At 39.2% G+C, this 18,673-nt stretch overlaps 1 protein-coding gene and 1 long non-coding RNA gene across 4 annotated transcripts in view; one reads left to right on the forward strand and one right to left on the reverse strand.

The window, feature by feature from the left end:
- CPB1 (carboxypeptidase B1) overlaps positions 1 to 18,673 on the reverse strand; it is a gene marked incomplete at its 5' end in the record, with an annotated part of 83,292 nt that overhangs the window by 17,305 nt on the left and 47,314 nt on the right. For all 3 annotated transcript variants that reach the window (XM_080410122.1, XM_080410121.1, XM_080410120.1), the window contains 8 exons: positions 522 to 606; positions 8,824 to 9,026; positions 9,751 to 9,841; positions 9,940 to 10,050; positions 12,340 to 12,441; positions 13,751 to 13,852; positions 15,737 to 15,836; positions 18,293 to 18,417. In XM_080410122.1, the coding sequence (XP_080266248.1) occupies positions 522 to 606; positions 8,824 to 9,026; positions 9,751 to 9,841; positions 9,940 to 10,050; positions 12,340 to 12,441; positions 13,751 to 13,852; positions 15,737 to 15,836; positions 18,293 to 18,417 (919 nt within the window). The remainder of the gene's footprint in view (positions 1 to 521; positions 607 to 8,823; positions 9,027 to 9,750; positions 9,842 to 9,939; positions 10,051 to 12,339; positions 12,442 to 13,750; positions 13,853 to 15,736; positions 15,837 to 18,292; positions 18,418 to 18,673) is intronic.
- Positions 10,023 to 18,673, forward strand: part of LOC308072785 — a 34,528-nt gene continuing 25,877 nt past the window's right edge. The window contains exon 1 of the long non-coding RNA XR_013931786.1: positions 10,023 to 11,166. This is a non-coding gene — a long non-coding RNA (uncharacterized lncRNA). The remainder of the gene's footprint in view (positions 11,167 to 18,673) is intronic.

Below are 18,673 nucleotides of genomic sequence, written 5' to 3' on the forward strand. Positions count from 1 at the left end.
GCAACCTCAGCTTGGCTTTTGAACTGCAAAGGCCATATCCTGACAGCTGAGTTTCCAAGAAGGGTAGGCAAATGGAATTGTAATTTGAACATTTCTTAGACTGTAATGCAAAGTAAAAGAAATAATTGTCTGTGTGGCTATAGTAGTTGAAGCCAATTCTTTAGGATTCACATAATCTTTTCACTTTGACTTGGAGACACTGAAAATGCAGAAAGTTGAGATTTTTATGTTTAAATCTATGCTGTGTGTGATTTAGGAATTCATGCTTTGCACATGAGTTCCTAAACACTTGGTCACATCACTTTACCTTCCGGGGCGGGGTGGGGGGGCGGCGGCACACTCCCTGGGATCTTTAAGGAATATATCATCCCATATTTTAGAAATGTATACCTCTGAGTATATGCATGTGAAGAAAGAAGGGGACTACTTAGGAAGGGGAACAACAGTCAACTAGAAAACTGCATTTGATAGTCTTAGTAGCACTTAATATAGATGGCTAGTATATTTAGGCCAGTACTTACAGATTGTTGTAGCTCCTGGGCCATATGTATATTTGGTATTATACAAACTGGCCAGCTGTTTGCATGCAGCACGAGCAACAGAGTTCTGTAGGAAAAGGAGAATGATAAATGCAGATTTTCAGAAGCTTTCGGAGTGAATCTAAGCAAATACATTGTTAAATAAACTGAAGAGCCATGCTTGAGAAGTTTTTATTTGACAACTGCTGTTCACCTCTCGGTATGACTAGATCTCAGTAGCTGAGAAGACACAGCTTGTTATGTTGTGAAGAGCTTATCAGTAAAGAACTCGCTCTCCAAGCTTTAATGGAGTATTGTCCAGTCTGTATTGCTGTCTTTATGTACAGCTATTGTCCAGTATAGTTTGGATAGGTAAGGGGACAATAGGTAACAGGATTTTCTGTATTTAGAAGAAATTTGTACAAGATTAAAACTAAATAAGGGATCTTATTTAGAGATAAGAGAATCTAAGAGAATAGTAGTAACTTCATACAGTAAATTGTGAACATACAACAGCCTTTTCCTTCTATTCAAGCAGTATAAATTCAGAGCAGAGTCAGCTTAGTCAGTGGAGTTGAACACTGATACAAGTGGAAGCAGATTAAGGTCTTATAAATATTAACAGCCAGAAAAGGCATAAATTACCCTGGAACCATATGTAGGCTCATTAATTTCAATTCATTTCCTGTGCACAGAGGGACTCATTCAACTCCCACTGATTTCAGTGAGGGTTGGATCAGGCCCATCAATAGTACTATGAAGCTTTATATGTTTGCATCAAGGAAAATTACAGACTTTTCTTTGGAACATGTGGTATTTTCAGTTCTTCATTATACAGCATGTTGGTAATAAAACATGAAAACTATTACTAACAGATGATAAATATGAATGATTTTTGAAAGCAGATGTTCAGTATAAGAATAAGCAATGGGTTGCCATATCTTTTGTTATAGCTTGCAGCTGAATGGCTTAATATTCCAGGAATTTCCTCAAGCTCCTTCTTTCTCTGTAGGTTATACTCTGGCTTACTTCCCAGTGGAAGATATATATTGAAAAATATTCTCTTTTCATCCTTACGCTTCAAGTGTTTCTGTGAATTACTCGAAAAGGCATATTGGACAATGTGTTTGGAAAATCTTAGTTAAGTAAAAGAGCTTTCTCAACTTCTGCAACACAGCATCAAAATGTTTGTTGCATTAGCACTGACCACCTATTTTACTGCAGAACAGCAAATGTCTCCCCATTCCCAAATGTTGGATTTTGAACATCTAGAATTATGGGAGTTTGCTGTAGGAATTTGTGGTCATCCAGCATGCTAAGAATATTTGAACAAGGCAGACCAGTATTTGAAGCTTGTCCTTCCACCGATAACATTGGCTGTACCTAACGGGGCGCTTGGTTTCTGGACTCTCTGTGGTCCAAACAGAAGCAATTGTAGGGAGAATGTTGTTACTTTGCATTTCACAATGCTGGATTCTGAGCGACTGTGATAGCTGAACTACCAGCTGCCCCAGTGTGGGTTTTTCTTTTGTTTGGTTGGGGTTTTTTAATCCCTTAACAAGCTGATTTTTCTAAAATTCATAATAATTTTTAACACATTTTGAGGGAATTGTAGAGGTTGGAGACTACTGATAGTGATACCATGTTTTCTTTAGTCCTCTTCTGTTTATGTCTTCATTTAATCAGCAGCTGAGATTGAGTCAAATCTCTCAATAGTAAATGAATTTTTAAATGTAAACTGATTCTTCCTCTTTTCAAATATATGTGAAGTGGATATTAAATTTGAAAAGGTAGTCTGATACTACAGATGGACCTGTTGGTAACTGGTATGTGCTCTCTCTTTAGTAAAAACTGTGTGTTAGGGACAATAGAACAGCAGAGCTGCCCTTTTAGAAGAATAGGGCATTTCTTTCACTCAGCTGCCAGATGATGGCTTTAAATCATACCAGAACACATACCAGAAAAAGTATGTCAGGAAATCTTTTTACCTGAGGGTTTTTTTATTATTGGCCAGGTAGCTGTAAAAAGAGATATTTGTAGAAAGAGCAGTTGAGATTTCCAGCTGTTAAGAGCCTGGAACACAGATAAACAACCTCCTCAAGCTCTCCAGGCTGGAGATCGAGGTGGTATTTTAAATGACCCTCTCTAAGTGAAAAACATGACTGAGCATTTATGACTTCATCATGAAATAAAACTGAAGTTTTGAGATCTGATTTTTTTTTTCCTTTAAGTGACTCTCTACCATTTGCTTTTCTAATAATTTATAGTACAAAACCCAAAGTAAAAAAAAAAAAATATTCAACTTTATAGGAACTAAAGTCACCTTTAAATAATAATAATAAAAAATATAAACCAGCAAGAATAATAAAAATTAAGTAAATAAGTGTGAGTATAAATACAAAATATGAGGAAAAATTTTTTCTTTTTAAAAAAGTAGTACAATTACCATTTGTAAAAGTAACATGGAAATTTATGCACAGGTATATAAATAATGCCCAACATTTTCCACATGGGCAAGTGATATTTAGCATTTGAAAAGTGGTTTGGATTTTCAAGCCTGTAAGTTATTTGGAATACGTCTGGAAAGAGAAATGTTGGTATCTTTTCGACCTTTGAGGATGTTCTTTTCTGTTGAGTGATTTTCTAGATCTTTGCACAACTGGGTTAACTGAATTGTTGTGGTTTGTTTGGAGTTTGTTGTTTTTTGTGTTTGGGGGGGAAGTGTTGGTTGTTTTTTTACTACTAAGAATACCTTTCTTGCAAGGAAAATTTTGCTGAGAGCTATAGTAGCAGAAAAACAACTGGTGCCATGAAGTGTGCCCTGAAGTCCTAGAAACAACTCCAAATCAATACCTTGTAACTGGAAGCAGAAATGGCTTTTCAGCTTCTGACTTGCAGCTGAACTGGCAGGGCTGGTCATTTCAGCAGAAGGTAGTATTCCCTGAACTGATCACCCATCTGTGTTTACACAGCAATTACGAATATTTTCCTTGATCTTGTGTACAGAGTGCATGGGCCAGTGATACAGCAGAGTTCTGTTCTCAGTTCCCATTATCTTACATAATTCACAACCTTTAAACCTATCTTCCGTTAAAAGCTAATAACTGAAAAAATATGTTATGGCCTCTTCTCACCACATCTGGAGTTTTGACCTAATAAGATAAATTATTAGGCTAAGCATCTTCTGTGGGATAATAGGTAATATTTTGGGGAGCATCTCCTTCGTTTTACTCTTGTATCATCAGGCTAGATTTGCCAGCAAATTGCAGCTGTTTAGAAACACTTCAGGGATGTTGATTACACAGCTGCTGCGTATGGACAACTCCTTTTGCCCTCACAGTCTGACAGTGATCTGCAGAAGCCTTTTCACTAATTGATGGACCTCTTGCTCTCTTCCCTCACTGGACTGCAAACTGATTTGCCCAAGGCTGAAAACTGCATTTTCACTTCACCTCAGTCTCATGTGCCACTTACGTGATCCTCAGCTTCCTCTGGAGTGAAAGGCTGTAAATGTGACACTTGCAAAGTTAGCTTTAGCCAAGTGAAGTTAAATTTCTGAGGCTCCTTGTTTTGCTAATACAGACTCCCCTCAAAAGAGTCCAACTGGTGGACTGATGTACAACTTGGTTCCTGATTCTGTTGTTGCTTATAGTTAAGCATATCCCTCAAGAGTCCAGGGAATCCGGATAACTGGAGGACTTCACTATTTTGCTTCTTTTTTCTTTGCAAGCATGTTTCTCTGTGGCAGTCTTACAGAGTATTTAAGAAATTGATCCCTGTTGAGAGGGTTTCCAGTGTGACTTGAGTTCAGGTAAATGTGCCCTACACCTGTTGGAGATTTGTTTTTCAGCCAGATTTGTACATCAGCTTCATCTGGAGGATGCTGCTACTAAAAATCATCCTTTTCACAACTGTAAGACTGTCAGTACAGAACAGTTCTGTTGTGGGACATCTGTTGCGGCAAACTTGGTGGAGCAGCTGTCAAGCTAATTCCAAATACTGTTTTTCTGCCCCCTTTGCAGTTTGTTGTGCTTTCCAGTTGACTTAAACAACATTTACTTGTAACAAGTAGTACAGTCACAGGAGTTTGCAACAGCACAGATACAACAGTGTAGGTTGCAACTCCTCACTGCTATGTCCAAGTCTCTTAGAGGATAGGGTTTTGGCTGTTCAAATATTCTTACCCACGGGTCTTCATGTATCTTAAACATTCAGGACCCTGCTCCCAGGCATCAGGTTAAATAATCAGACTGATATTCAAAAAGTCATGCAATATATTTGAAATTCACTCTTGCAGGCTGCACAGACTCCAGGCATATCTTTACTTTCTACTATATTCTATTTTAAGCACTCAAGAGGAAATGAAATGCTAGACCAATGCAATATGAAAGGTTAATTTCAGTGAGCTGAAACAATAACCAGTGTGGCCAGTATGCATTCAAGTAATAAAAACTGAAATCCTGTGTCTAGAAATTTATCTTGTGTTGTAGATGAATATTCTGCAGCCTGCCAAACTGTAATAATATACATACATTAATCTGACAGTGAGTATGAGCTGGCTGCAGACATGTATTTGGCACTGAGTTTGTTATTTAACTGGGAGATGGAATTGAACCTGAAAAGGAAGGAAGGGCATGACGCACATTCCTCTGCTCTATCAAATTGTACTTCGGAGCCAACTTGGATACAAATAAGAATTGATAAAGCTAGATTTGTCTGCTGAGAATGAGGAAAGCATAGGGTGACTGAATAGGAAGCTAAGGCCAAAATATGAACTGATTAAAAAGTATGGGCTGAACTGTTTATGAAAAGTGGGATTAAATACAGAGTTCTTTATTGCCAGAGGACAAAAATGTGAATAGTAAAATGAAGATGAAAAGAACCTTTTTGGGGCGTGGGGAGATACTGGTCTTGCCAAGCACGTTTTTAAATTGTGAAAAGCTAATGCTTTTGTTCTCTGTAGGAGATGGATTCAAGTGTGTGTTCTGTGTGCAGGGTAACACACCAGGGTATAGTAAAGAATGAGTCAATAGGATTATGGAGCAGGGAAGATGTGGTTCACCAAAAGGAGTACATATTTCTTTCAGGGTGTCATCCCAAGAATATTGTGTAACTTCTGAGAAATTCCTGACCTAGATTTTACTGTCTTGGGTGTTTTTATTTTTGTTGTTCAAGTATTGTTTGGATAACAGTGAAAGTTTTGTGCAACATATGAGGGGGACAAAACAACAACCCTCAATAAAGGGAGAAAAGTTTTTGGGAAAATCCTTGTAAGCTGTGTGGTTGAGATCCTCAGAGATGGGATCCTCTTGTGTCTAAGGAGAAGAGTGGGAAGGAAGGAACGTACATGACTTTCATCATGTTTTATACTCCAGAGCCAGGAGTGGTTGAGGGATAGTTCTAATCCCTGACTCAGAGTAAGTTACAGTAACTTTGAGGTTCTGATTTGCTGTAGCAATGCAGTGGAGCATACAGGATGTCTGGGATTTGCAGAGTGCCCTGTTCCCCTGAGAAACCAAAACCAGGACAGTTTTATGCCTTCTGGTGATTTCTTAAGGCTGTGAACAGCAAAAGTGTTTTGATCTGCAAGGACATGCTGTTCAGTACACTCGCAGGAAAGGGATATATAAGTATTCCCCAGATCTTTCTCTTCAGCAGACTTCGATCTCAAATTACCCAATTTTTGTGCCCTTCTATATCTCAGACATCGGAATGCAGCATAAGCCACACAATATTATGCTACTTTAATTAAATACAATGGAACAAAATGTTGTTAATAATAAGCAGACGTGAGGTTTTGTTTAAGCACATGTCCAGTTGCTCACTGAAACAGATAAGAAATTGCAACTATGTTTCCTTTAATTTATTAGATGTGTCAGAATAAAAATAACAGCTAAGATAATGGCACTATACATTTTGCTATTTAATTTGCAAAATGCTTCATGATCCTTTTATTTGCCCAAACAATTTCTGTTAAAAATTGAGATTCTAATTGTTCAGCATTTCTCTAAATTCTGACCTAGACATGAAACACAACTGGCATAAAAAATAATACCTCTTTTTGTAGCTGCCTCACTTCAAGCAAGCACAACTGTTGATTGAAAATCTTAAATTTTCTTTAGTCACAGATTAAATGAATATGGTTTAGTTATTTGAACTAACCTGAAAAGCTGCACTTTCAAACCTGACCCAGAGCCTGTTAAGTCAGTCTTTCTATTTAATTCACTGCCATTGGAGTGAATTGGGCCCCCTCTGTTTAATTATCCCAACTACCGGCAATGTTGATTGGATGATATCTGATCTCATTCTCCAAAAGAAGGATTTTTGGCAAGGAGTCTTCCCTTGTTAAAATCAGATACTGCACATGTTTAACACCTCTGGGATCCTGCTGTCTTTTTGTTGGGATCACCAATAGAGGAAATATTTTCCCTTAATTAAGATGTGAAAAACACTGATAAGGTCACCTTGTCATGGTGGTGAGATCTGTCATTACTTTGTAGTAGAAAATAATAGAACTCCCTCTGGGATCAGTGTGCCTGATTTAAAATAGAGGATAAAGTGATATTGGAAAGACTAACATACAAAGTGAAATCAAATGGTTGAAGAGAACTATATAACCTGCATTCCTGAGCTATTTATTTTTGATGCTGAATGGTAATAGCAGAATTGTCCTGTAGGGCGGGACAGTTTTTATTGATAAAAATTGCAGAACCTTAGTATGGGTGATTCATTAAATTTTACTGTGTTTTATAATAGAACATTGCTAATATACAATTTTAATTTCATAAAAGAATTTTAAAACCTAGAAAAGCACACAGGTTCTTTCTTATTCTTAAGGATTGTTTTAATAATGAGCTGTCAATGTAAACTTTTTCCATTTAATACTGTGAGAAACATGCTGTACTTTTAGTTATGTTTCATCACATTTGCTCTTGATTCAAAAAATTGGGCAGAACGTCATGCAAATTTTTAACACATGGGAACTTTGTGATCTTGACAACAAAGCAGCTTCAAGGGGTTTGTGTTGTTTTATTACTTTAGACTGAACTGCAATGTGTGAAATGTGAAGCTTTTATAAAAATTGAAGACAAGAAATTACTGCAGTTCCCTGGCATAGATACAACTAAAAATTTCTGGAAATATAAATCAAGAAAACAAAATCTTCATCTTAATTTCATCCTCTCTTTAAAGCTGTAAAAAATGTAACACGGAACTTCACTGTTGGCCTGAGTTTGTGTTTGTGCTTCAGAATGGTGACATCTATTTGGGAGCACTCATAAATCTGTCAGACCTGCACAGCAGAGCAACACACAGTGTTGTTGCCTTGGACTTTTGGCAGCATTCAAGAAAGCGGGGGAATCAAGACTTGTTTGTTTTGCTATGTTGTTTTCCCTGCCAACAGCTTCTAAATGCTAATATGCCAGAGAACTGAAGTAATTTTATTATTCATGACTGTTGATTTTTGGCCTTATAAAATATTTATGAATTTTGTACACATTTAATAGTTGTAACCCCTCTCTCTGTTTTTAAAGATAAAAAATATACATTCCAGACCTTTGTTATCTTACTTAAATGGCATTAGAGTGTGGCCTTTCTCTAGGATGGATAAAAGCAGCGTTGTTCTTTAAAACACCACATTAATCCTCTCTTCTTCCAAATAAAAGGTGTGTTTGAGTCCATGCCTGTTCAGAAACGCCTCAGATATGAAAATTTTATCTGGTTTGTGTCTAACTGGTTTTAATTATACTTTTGAACAGAAACTGCCTTATTGTCCTGAACCTGTATTTATAGGAGTTTCACCAGTTTACTTCAGTAAGAACTTCAGTAAGAACTAAGGTTCGGTTGGAAAAGGTAGGCAGATCCTTGTCTACTATTGATGATATCAGTTCAGTCATTTCATAGTTATTACAACCTATCAAGCTGTTAGCTTGAGTTAGAGGGCATAATGTTCTATGTAATGTATTAAAGCTACATACACGGCAACCTCTTCAGTTGGGAAGAAGCAGTGCTGCACAGCATAGTGGATTTCTGTGTAGCACGACTGGAAGACAAACCTGACCTTGTGGCAAATTCATTGTGTATGTGGAAATTAAAAAAGGCTCTAAAGTTTATCCTGTGCTTGAACTATCTTGAAGTCATCATGGTTTCCCTTGTTCTTGCTATGAAAGACAAGGATTTTCAAAAAACTGTCAGTACAGATTCTTTCCAGATGTTAAGGAAACTGCTTGAAGTTAAATGGACCTAAATAGCAAGTGATGATTTTTACTTATTCTTTTCATTATGTCAAAATGACAAAAAGACTTACCAGTTCCTCGTAATTCGATGGTAATTTGTAATTATATGAATAAGGAAACAGTAGCAGCTGGGAATAGGAGTGAACTGTCAAGTATGCCTTGATTGTAGAAAGATGTTCACGAATAAAATCAGCCAAAGCCTTGGTCTCCTTTTCAGACTCAGGTGCAGAGCCACAGTAGGTGGGATCACAGGGGTTTTTTGAGGCCCCAACAGCTGGGAAGAAAGGTGAATTTAGTTAGTATTTAATGAAAAAAGTTGGTTGTTAGGAGAGTCATGTTAAACTGCTTTTGTAGATAAGCCTTGGAAATCGTAGTGACACACATGCTGTATCAGAGAATGTTTTATTGCATAGTTAAAACACTGGGCAACATGACATAGCATTAAATAAATATGCCCTCTGCAGTGTGCATAGTTGGAAGAACGTGAGTATTGATGTGTAGTCCTATGTTATGTGACTTGGGATACCGATTTGCTTCAGTACTTCACAGCCTGCTCCTTGTATATCTCCTCTGTTTCTAGGATGCTTCCAGGAAACAGCCAAGTGGAAACCACTCGAGAGACCCCTCTCCCCATAGTGAAACCAACCAAAAGGAAACTTTTTTGGCTTCTTTTCTGAACTCAAAGAAGTGTGTGTGTGTGTATATATATGTATATATATATGTGTATACATCTGTGTAAGTGTATATGTGTGTATATACATGCATGTATGTGTGTGTATGTATATGTTCATAGAAGTAGCCATACCAATGACACTAGTCTGTTTTTTTGCCCAAAACAGCTCCAAGAATTGAACACCAGCTACTCCACAATGCTATACTGGCGGTCTTGACTCAAGCTTGAGCTGGACCAACCATCAGGTAGGGAAAATCCATAATTAAGTGTTTTGGCTATTACATGTCTGTATGATCACTTATAAATACTGTTAGGAGACACTTACTGCACCAGCCAGCATTAAAATTCCTGTTGGGATCTGTACCAATGCAACGCCTACCAGCATTTTTAGAACGTGTCTTTCTCCACATGCGGTCCTGAAATAGAATGGTGAAACATAGATCAAAACTAAGAGAAAGATCTAACGGTTGGCTTTTCCAGCAATACTCTTCTTGAGACAGAAGAACGTACTTACATTTGTCCAAGTGTAAATGTAACCATCAATGTTAAAAACAGGCAAAACATAGAAGTCCAATCTGTTGAGAAGTGTGGTCATGACAGGATCTTTTCCATAGGTCTCAACAGCCTAGTTGGAGAAAAGTAGAAAAAGCTGATGATGCCTTCAGAGATCTGTATCTCCAGTGTGTATTTAAAGGCCTGGGTCTGGATCAGGAATTAGTGAATGGGGTGGGCAAAGTCATCCAGGTCACTCCATCACATGAGATGACAGCTTTGTGAAATTACATATACTTAGACAACTCACAGTGACCCAAACCACATTGCTGTTTGTTAGAAAGTCATCTCATTCTGGTAGATATTATATGGTGAAGCAATGTTGATTTTGAAGAGGATAATAAATCACTGAAAAGAGATTTCCATCAACTAGCTTCTTGTTTACAGAGAGCAAAGTTCCTGTCCATATGTTCTCCCTACATTCTGTCACCTTAAAGGTTTGGGTTTAATTTATGCAAGAAGGAAAAATCATTATATTATTCCCATTTTTTTTATTTGTTTTTCAGAGAAATTTCATCAATAACCTATTATAGACAGCAGTTCCAAAATACATCCTTACACATTTCCAGTCATAATGCTGTGGACGCACATATTCATAGGGAGGCAGAATTTCCCCTGCACTTTTCCAGACATATATATTGAATAACAGACATAAGAACTGCTTCCATAAACCTGTATATCCTGATTGTTCATAGCCTGGCAGTTTGTATGTTTGTTCACAGATACGTATCGGTGTCAAGGGAGCATGCAACGATCATGGGAATTTGCTCTAAGTATGTTGCAGCCATGCTTCCTTTACATGGACGTAAAGGATAACACAGGGAGCAATGCAATGGAGAAAGGCATCTTTTGTCCTGTAACTAGCAAGTGGGAAGGTTGTGTTTAGAATCTAGAAGAGCAGTTTCAGATCACTAGAACTTACTGTTTCCTGGGGTTTTTTTTTGTTTGTTTGTTTTTTTATGCTTGGGTTGTTCTGTTGTTGGGGTTTTTTTTGTGGTTGTTTTTGTTTTTTTTTTTTGAGATACATATAACAATCCACGTTGCTTGTGTTTTTCTCTAGTTTTGCTTTTCTTTTATGTCTAGAAGCAATCCCAGGTGAACCGCTGATGACACTTAGAGGACTATGCTTTTAAAACACTTCTGCCTGTCCACACTTGGATCCATTGAGCAGAGCCACTGCTGGTGTCAGGTATACCCATGAGTTAAGTGACCAGACAGTGAAAATGACAGCTGTAGTGACGTGAATTGCTAAGAGAAAAATGGTAGCACATTCTGTCTGCAGCCTTATTAGGAGATAATGAAATCACATTCCCATTGACTCCACTGAGATGTCACTTTCAATTTCCCCTGCTTCCTACGCAAAACCACATGGCTGTCTGATAAAACAGATTATACTTGCCACCGATGGCTCTGCCAGCATGGCTCACTCACATACTTTGGCTTTTAAATCCCAGCTGATGCCTCTGGTTTTGTTTTGGTTGGAGTTTTTTGCTGTTGTTTGGATTTGTTTTGTTTTGTTGTTGTTTTCATCTTCAAGCAGGAATTCTTACAAAATTTGGGATTAAATCAATGAGTCATTCTGCTAAACTGAATGATCTTCCCCTGCTGAGGGGGAATATACCTCTTCTCTGTAGAGAAGACTGTGCAGCATTTGATTGGTCCCACCTGCTTTGTATTGATGGTGAGGAGAAGGAAAAGACAAAGGAGATAAAATTGTTTAATTCAAGGCCTAAAGTATCCCATCTTGAAGTGAAGCTAGTTTTACCTGTGCAGCTCTTTCCTCAATATAGTTTAATGTTTTAGAAACTATTCCATACAATTTGAAGTGGAAGCTCAAAGGGGTGTATATGCATTTCACTCTTCCTGAGTGGAGTTCAGGGAGCTTCATCTATAGTCTTCCTTCTCTCTTGGGTACATTTCCTCTGTGCACTCTGTGCTTAGCTGAGGGTAGGTTCCCACCCTGTCTGTTGTGCCGTTGAATTTCCTTATTCCCTACTCCTTACCACTATGTAAAGGACATGACTATGTTTATAGTGTTACTAGACTTGTTTGCTTATCTCTCACCTTTCTCTGGCTACGGGTGTAAAAAGGAGTTTACAGACTGGTAATAACCTTTGCAGTGGTCAGTCCCTCTTAACGTGCTTTTACATAGTCTTAAACTGCTGAAAGATTGCAGGTCCAACCACTAAGATCTGGTTTAACTAGTTACACCCTCACCACCTGAGGTGAGAGAAGGAATGTGCAGACAGGTATTTAGAGGTAAAAAAGCAATCTGCAGTGACCTCAGCTTTTGCTGCTCACTAAGATTTTCTTAAACATAGTTGCAATTTGTAAGATTTTTTTTATCATTAAGCTTACTGACTTCTTTCACAAACCACTGGCAGAAAGCAGGGGAGATCCACTCTCTTGCATGGAAACCACAATCCATAAAGATAGCTTTCTTATTTGGATGACTTTTTCCCATCTAGGTAAAAAGACAAGAAAGAAAACAGGTCTTGAACAAAATAATTTGTATTCAGAACAAGTCAGCTTGCTGACCTAACCAGTCAAACTTTATACAAATACAGCACTACTTAATTAAATGGAAATCTATAGAGTGTTCTCAGCTGTAGCTGACCATGATATTCAAGCTAAAACAACAAACTTTTAATAATTTCATTTTTATTAATGTAGATAAGCTCCCCCCCATCCCCTCCAATTATTTCATTATTTTGCAGTGTTGATTTATTTCCTGCAGTGTTTCTTAAAAGCTGATCTTGTTTGCTTCAATAATGTATTATTGTAAATGCTTATGCAATTTTGGGCACGTAATCTTCATCCTTTTGCCTTTATTTGAGGCATTGTATCTACTATATTTGTAAGACTTATGCTAAAAAAATTGCCAGGGTTTAACCCCAGCCAGCAACTAAGCACCACACAGCCACTTGCTCACTGTCGGCCCCCAGCAGGATGAGGGGGAAGAACTGGAAGGGTAAAAGAGAGAAACCTCATGGGTTTGGATAGGAACAGTTAAATAATTGAAATAATAACAACAACAACAATAATAATATCAAAGAAATAAAACCCAAGAAAGACAAATGATGCAAATGAAAACAGTTGTTCACCATCAACTGACCGATGCCCAGCCAGTCAGCCAGCAACAGTCCCTCAGCCCACTTTCCCCTTAGTTTATTGCTGAACATAATGCCATATGGTATGGAATATCGCTGGGGTCAGCTGCCCTGGCTGTGTCCCCTCCTGCTCCACTGTCAGGGTGGTGTGAGGAGCAGAAAAGCCCTTGGCTCTGTGTGTAAGCACTGCTCATCAGGAACTAAAACATCCTGAAACACGAACGCTTCCCAGCACAAATCCAAAACATAGCCCCATACTAGTTACTATGAAGAAAATTAACTCTACCTCAGCCAAAACCGGCATGAAATTACATATAATGAAGATGCAAATTTGTTGCCTATTGCTAGAAAGACTGACATTTATAGATCTTTTCAGAGTAAATGGGTTTACAAACAACAGATGGAAAGAACATAAAGGTCATTCAAATAGCTCTCAGGAGTGTGGTTGAATTTATATGACTGAACTTCGAATAATTCATTATGCCCCTTTTTAGAAAAAAAAACCTTAAAGGTTGAAAAAAATCATAGAAGTAGTGAACAAAATGTATTAGATTTTCTGCAAAATGTATAATACTATCTTAGCATTGTTGGTGTTTTAATAGATGTCATACTCTTGTGAAGGTTAATAGAGGAAGTCTGTCACAAAGAAATCAAAGCACTTACTTTGAGAAGGTACATTGGCCGTCCTTCATATGTTTCCCCAATTACACTGCGAGAGACAAGGTCTGGGTTCTGAGCAGCAATATCAGCAGTCCAAGCAGCTATCTGTTTAATAGAGACGTTAAAATTAATGAATCTCTGTTCCTCAGGTCCAGACTAATTGATTCACAGAATTCAAGCCAGAATGGTCCTTCAGGGCATCTAACTTGACCTAATATTTAATACAGTTTGTAGATTTCCAAGAATTATTGAGTGTACCCTCAGCAAATTTGTTGATGACACCAAGCTGTGTGGTATGATTGACACACTGGAGGGAAGTGATGCCATCCAGCGGGATCTGACAGGCTTGAGAGCTGGGCCTGTGCAACCTTCAAGAAGTTCAACAAGGCCATGTGCACACATGGATTGGGACAATCCCAAGCAGAATTACAGGCTGGGCAGAGAATGGATTGAGAGCAGCCCTAAGGAGAAGAACCTAGGGGTATTGGCTGGTGAGAAGCTCAATATGACCTGATAGTTGCACTTGCAAGTCCCGTATCCTGGGCTGCATCAAAAGAAGTGTAGCCAGCAGGTCGAGGGAGGTGATTCTCCCCCTCCAGTCCATTGTCATGAGACCCCACCTAGAGTAATGCATTCGGCTCTGGGGCCCCCACCATAAAAAGGACATGGACCTGTTGGAGTAAGTCCAGAGGAGGGGCATGAAGCCATGAAGATGACGAGAGGGCTGGAACACCTCTCCTATGAAGACAGACTGAGAGCTGGGGTTGTTCAGCCTGGAGAAGAGAAGACTCCAGCAAGACCTGGAGTCACTCCTTAAACTCTCTTAACAAAAACTGATTTTCTTTTTAAGCTACGTAGACCGAGTGTCTTAAATCTTCTACATGTTGTAGTGTTTTTCAGTGTCATGGCTCTTTTATTCAGCATAATTTTTGAATTACTGACAGAAGTGCTGGACAGGGATTTATAGGAACTGTTCACTAATGTCAGATACAAAATAAAGAATATCTCCTTCATTCTATTTAAGGGAAGTAGTAACAGCATTTATTATCTTAATATTGGACCAGATTCCCTTTGTTATAGGGGCCTTCAGGAGCTCACAAAAAAGTTGTCACATCCATACATAAAAGCATTACTAAGGAAAAGGCAGGAAACAGCAGACAGATCTAGACAAACTGGCAAGGAATTATTAGAAATAATGGTTGACATTATAGATGATGGTGGGTTTTTGCATGCCAATAACCTCTGCAGAGTCAGAAGTTTTGTTCTTATTTTTAAATAGCCTTGTAAAAGGAGACTTTTTCTTTTTTTCAGAGAGTTCTAATGGAAGAAAATTGATTAGTTCTGTATATGTTCTAAAGATACCACCTGGAGAGGAAATACAAATTTTGTTGTTTGCAAATGTAACAGGTGCTTAGTGGGCAATGATCGGCACAAAAATGAGAGGTTTTTGCAAGGAAAGGCATGAAAGGGAGATCGTCATACTTGCAAGTATAAGAACTGTGATGCAATGGATGATAAGGAGCCACTGCAAAGATGTGAAGAGTGACATGGTCAAGATGCTACATGTCAGGAAAAATGAGCATGGCTGTGAAAAAAGTAGGGAGGACTGGAGAGCTTATGGTAGAAGATGAAGGCTAGCATTGGGGCAGGGAATGGTATCAAGATTTTTAGCAGAGAAGGTGGGAGGAGTGAAAAGGAAAGAGCAAATCAGTACTGAAGCATGGCAGCCTGGTCATTGGATTTCTGCTAGTTTCTTTGCAGCACTGTGAGCAGAAGTAGAGGAAATAGGTGTAGGGGGATGGGTTATACAGATTAAGTCAGTAATGAGCAATATAGGAGAAGAGGAAGGAAAGTTTAGAGAAAGAGTTATCATATTGATGGATGGAACAGAAGAGGAAAAAGAAAGAGGGCTAGAAACATATCAGAAGCTGTTTTTACTACAGAGGTTAAGGTACCAAGCTGACAAAGTGGTAAACTTCTAGACTTTACCGTTTCCCAGTTGTTGTACTTTTCATAGCTGTGTCTGGTGGTACGAGCTTTGCTGTCAAACTGGGCATCCAGTGCAGCCTGCAGGTTGTCAATCAAAACTCTGCAAGGCACCAGGAAAAGCGTAAAGAGAAACATACAACTTACTAGCAGGAAAGGAAGCACCAGGTGGACATTTCAGGGTCTTCCTGGAATTAAAGCTGCATGGATTGTGAAGTGAAATGCCGGGGGTGGGGTGCGGGATGGTGATGGGGTGGTGTGTTGATCTATGCATTTGAAAATAAGATATATTAGGTTCCAGTTTCAATGTACTTCCTGCCTCAACTTTGCCACCAGAATGATCAGGGAGCAATAGATTCCCCCTAACGAGCACCTGCCTACTTACTCCCATACTAACAAACCTCCAGGGTGGCAACAGTTTGGTTTAGGAAGAATGGCAATGCTAAGACAGAGTGCCTGCAGAAAATGAGCTCTGGGCTGACCTTGTATTGCCAGGTTGCTTCTGCCTCAATAAGAAAAGGGGCTCTCTCTTGAGCTTATGGCACTGAAGGAGAGTTAAACTGCAGCAAAGTAACAGTCCCATGCAGCAACCCAGCAATGTTCGCCAGATTAAATTCTCTGTCAAACCAAGCTTCCAAATTTTAGGTGTGGTTGGACAACTCTGTTGCAGGTGGCATTATCCATCCTCCAAACTACTTTACTGCATGTGAATAGGGCTATTAAATTAGAACACACAACGGCGAGAAAACACCAGCATCCTGTCTGGAGTGGCTGGATCTCTCCTGTTCACCTTTCCCTGGGGCTGACACAAAGGCACAGCTCATCACTGAGCATGCTCTTAAGGACCTTTTGCTTATATTTTAACCTTGGCTATCAAAAAATGAAATCCTCTTGTTTTTCTTTGTCTTAACATTCTTACAAATCTTACTCATCCAGGATATGTCCTTGATAATTTCTGATTTGGATAGAAGAGTAAGAGGCCTTTTTGTGAGGCACCACCAGCCTTCAGAACAAACAGTGCAAGTGACTACATTGACATGATGTCAGGGCACCATAGCTGCACTTCAAAGGAGTTGTAGCAGCTTGGGTTGTCACAAGGACACTCCACTCAAGTTTGTCAGGGACGCCTTCCAGACATTCTGGCCTTTGCTGCAATCAAAAGATTTGTGCATGGACCTGAGGGAGTTCGTGAGTATTATAGGAAAAACTAAAAACATGTATAGTAACTCCTCCTTTGCCAAAGAGGAAATTCCACTGAAATCGGATTCCTGTGCTGTATGTGGGCTGTGACATTATTGAACACGATTTCTTCTAGAGTGTTTTTAGATTCTGTTCCCCCAGCGGCATCCAAATCAGACATGGTTAACATGAGGCCAGTAAATTTCGGGTTGGATTACCCTTGGATTTAGCAGATCATAAAAGTTATGTGTCATGAGATCTGTGTGGTGTCCAGTGAAGCGTTTGATCTGGTGGCAAAAACAATGGGGCTGGAAGACAAAACCTCTGCACTCAGTCAATTGAACTTGTGAGACTGTGATCAAGTAATGCTGACTTTCAGTGTCTAAGTACATGATGACAGAATATCCATTACACATCAAAGAAGCCTGATAATCAAGCTGGGCTCAGCCAATTTGCAATGCTCAGGTGAAGCTAAAATGAAGACAAACAACCCCACTCCACCCCAGCCCAAAGTCAACTTCTCATTCTCAGTTAATGCTTGCATAGTGACTGGAAGATATGAAGTATAAGCAGCTGCCTGGTCCTGCTTTTTTCTCTCCTCACTATTCCATCAGTGCTATTCACCACACTGTTTCTGTTCCCAGGGATGTGTAATGTGGCAGTGTAATCTGTTCCCTCCACTTATGGGGTAGTTGTATTCAGTCGTGGAAACTCAGGGCTTTCTTCTAGGTAATATATTTACAAAATATTTAAGCTAACTACGAGCTTTCTCACCGGAGAAATCCTTGCCATGCATCTGCTGTGCAACTTGAGTAAGCCCAAGGCTGTCCTGGAAATCTGTTCTCCCCACCCCATTGGCCCTTCACCTGATAACTGTCTTCTCTTTGCCACCAGCTGGGTGCTTTGCTCCCCTAGCTATTATTCTGCAGTTAGAGGACTCAGTGGGAAGCCCCTCATGGTGGCCCTTGAAGCTCACCATTTTCTGACTTCAGTGCCCCGATACTATATGCCAACCTGTCTGGTGTACTTTGTGGCTCTTTCTAGACCTTTGCTACATTTCACCTTTAGTGGGAAATCTTTCTCATCCCCTCCATACTCCAGCCTTTGTACTGCAGTGAGCTTCCACCTCTGGGAGGTTCCTGGTAGTAAGCCTTTGCTTCCTGCCTCTCACCTCTGTCAGCATTCCACCCCACACCTTTAATGTGGAGCACCTACAGTCCATTGGAACTGCCTGCCATAGGGAAGCTGAACCCAGCAGAGGCATCCACAGGAGGGGTGAAGTTTGTGATGGGAGGATCAGTTGACCAATACAAAAAGATCAAACACATTTTCCTCGTATTTAATTTCTTATTCAAAATAAAGTAGTGAGAACAAACTTACCTATATTCTACTCCATTTTCTTTCAAATGACCTTCAACCTCAAAGGACTTGTCAGCTTCAACTCGGAAATCAACTTGCATTTTTGGCCTTACCAGTGTGACAGAGTCTGGCTGCCAAAAGTCAACCTGAAATAAGGTCGATAAATAAACAAATACATACGTATGGCTGTGATTTTTAGGTGGGTGTATGTGTCATGGTGATAATGATTGTGATTAATATACCAACTTTTTTTCCTATCCTATTACTCTGACCTGACTGTGCTTGCTAGAAATATCAACCTAAATTTTAACTGGAAAATGATTAAGAAGATTTTATTAGGCCCTGCAATTTATATGGCAGAATTCTGGAGACGGCAGTGACAGTTTCACAAATGTCAAGTAT

This window comes from Falco punctatus, assembly GCF_963210335.1.
Source record: "Falco punctatus genome assembly, chromosome: 13".
In the NCBI taxonomy this organism is placed as follows: Eukaryota; Metazoa; Chordata; class Aves; order Falconiformes; family Falconidae; genus Falco; species Falco punctatus.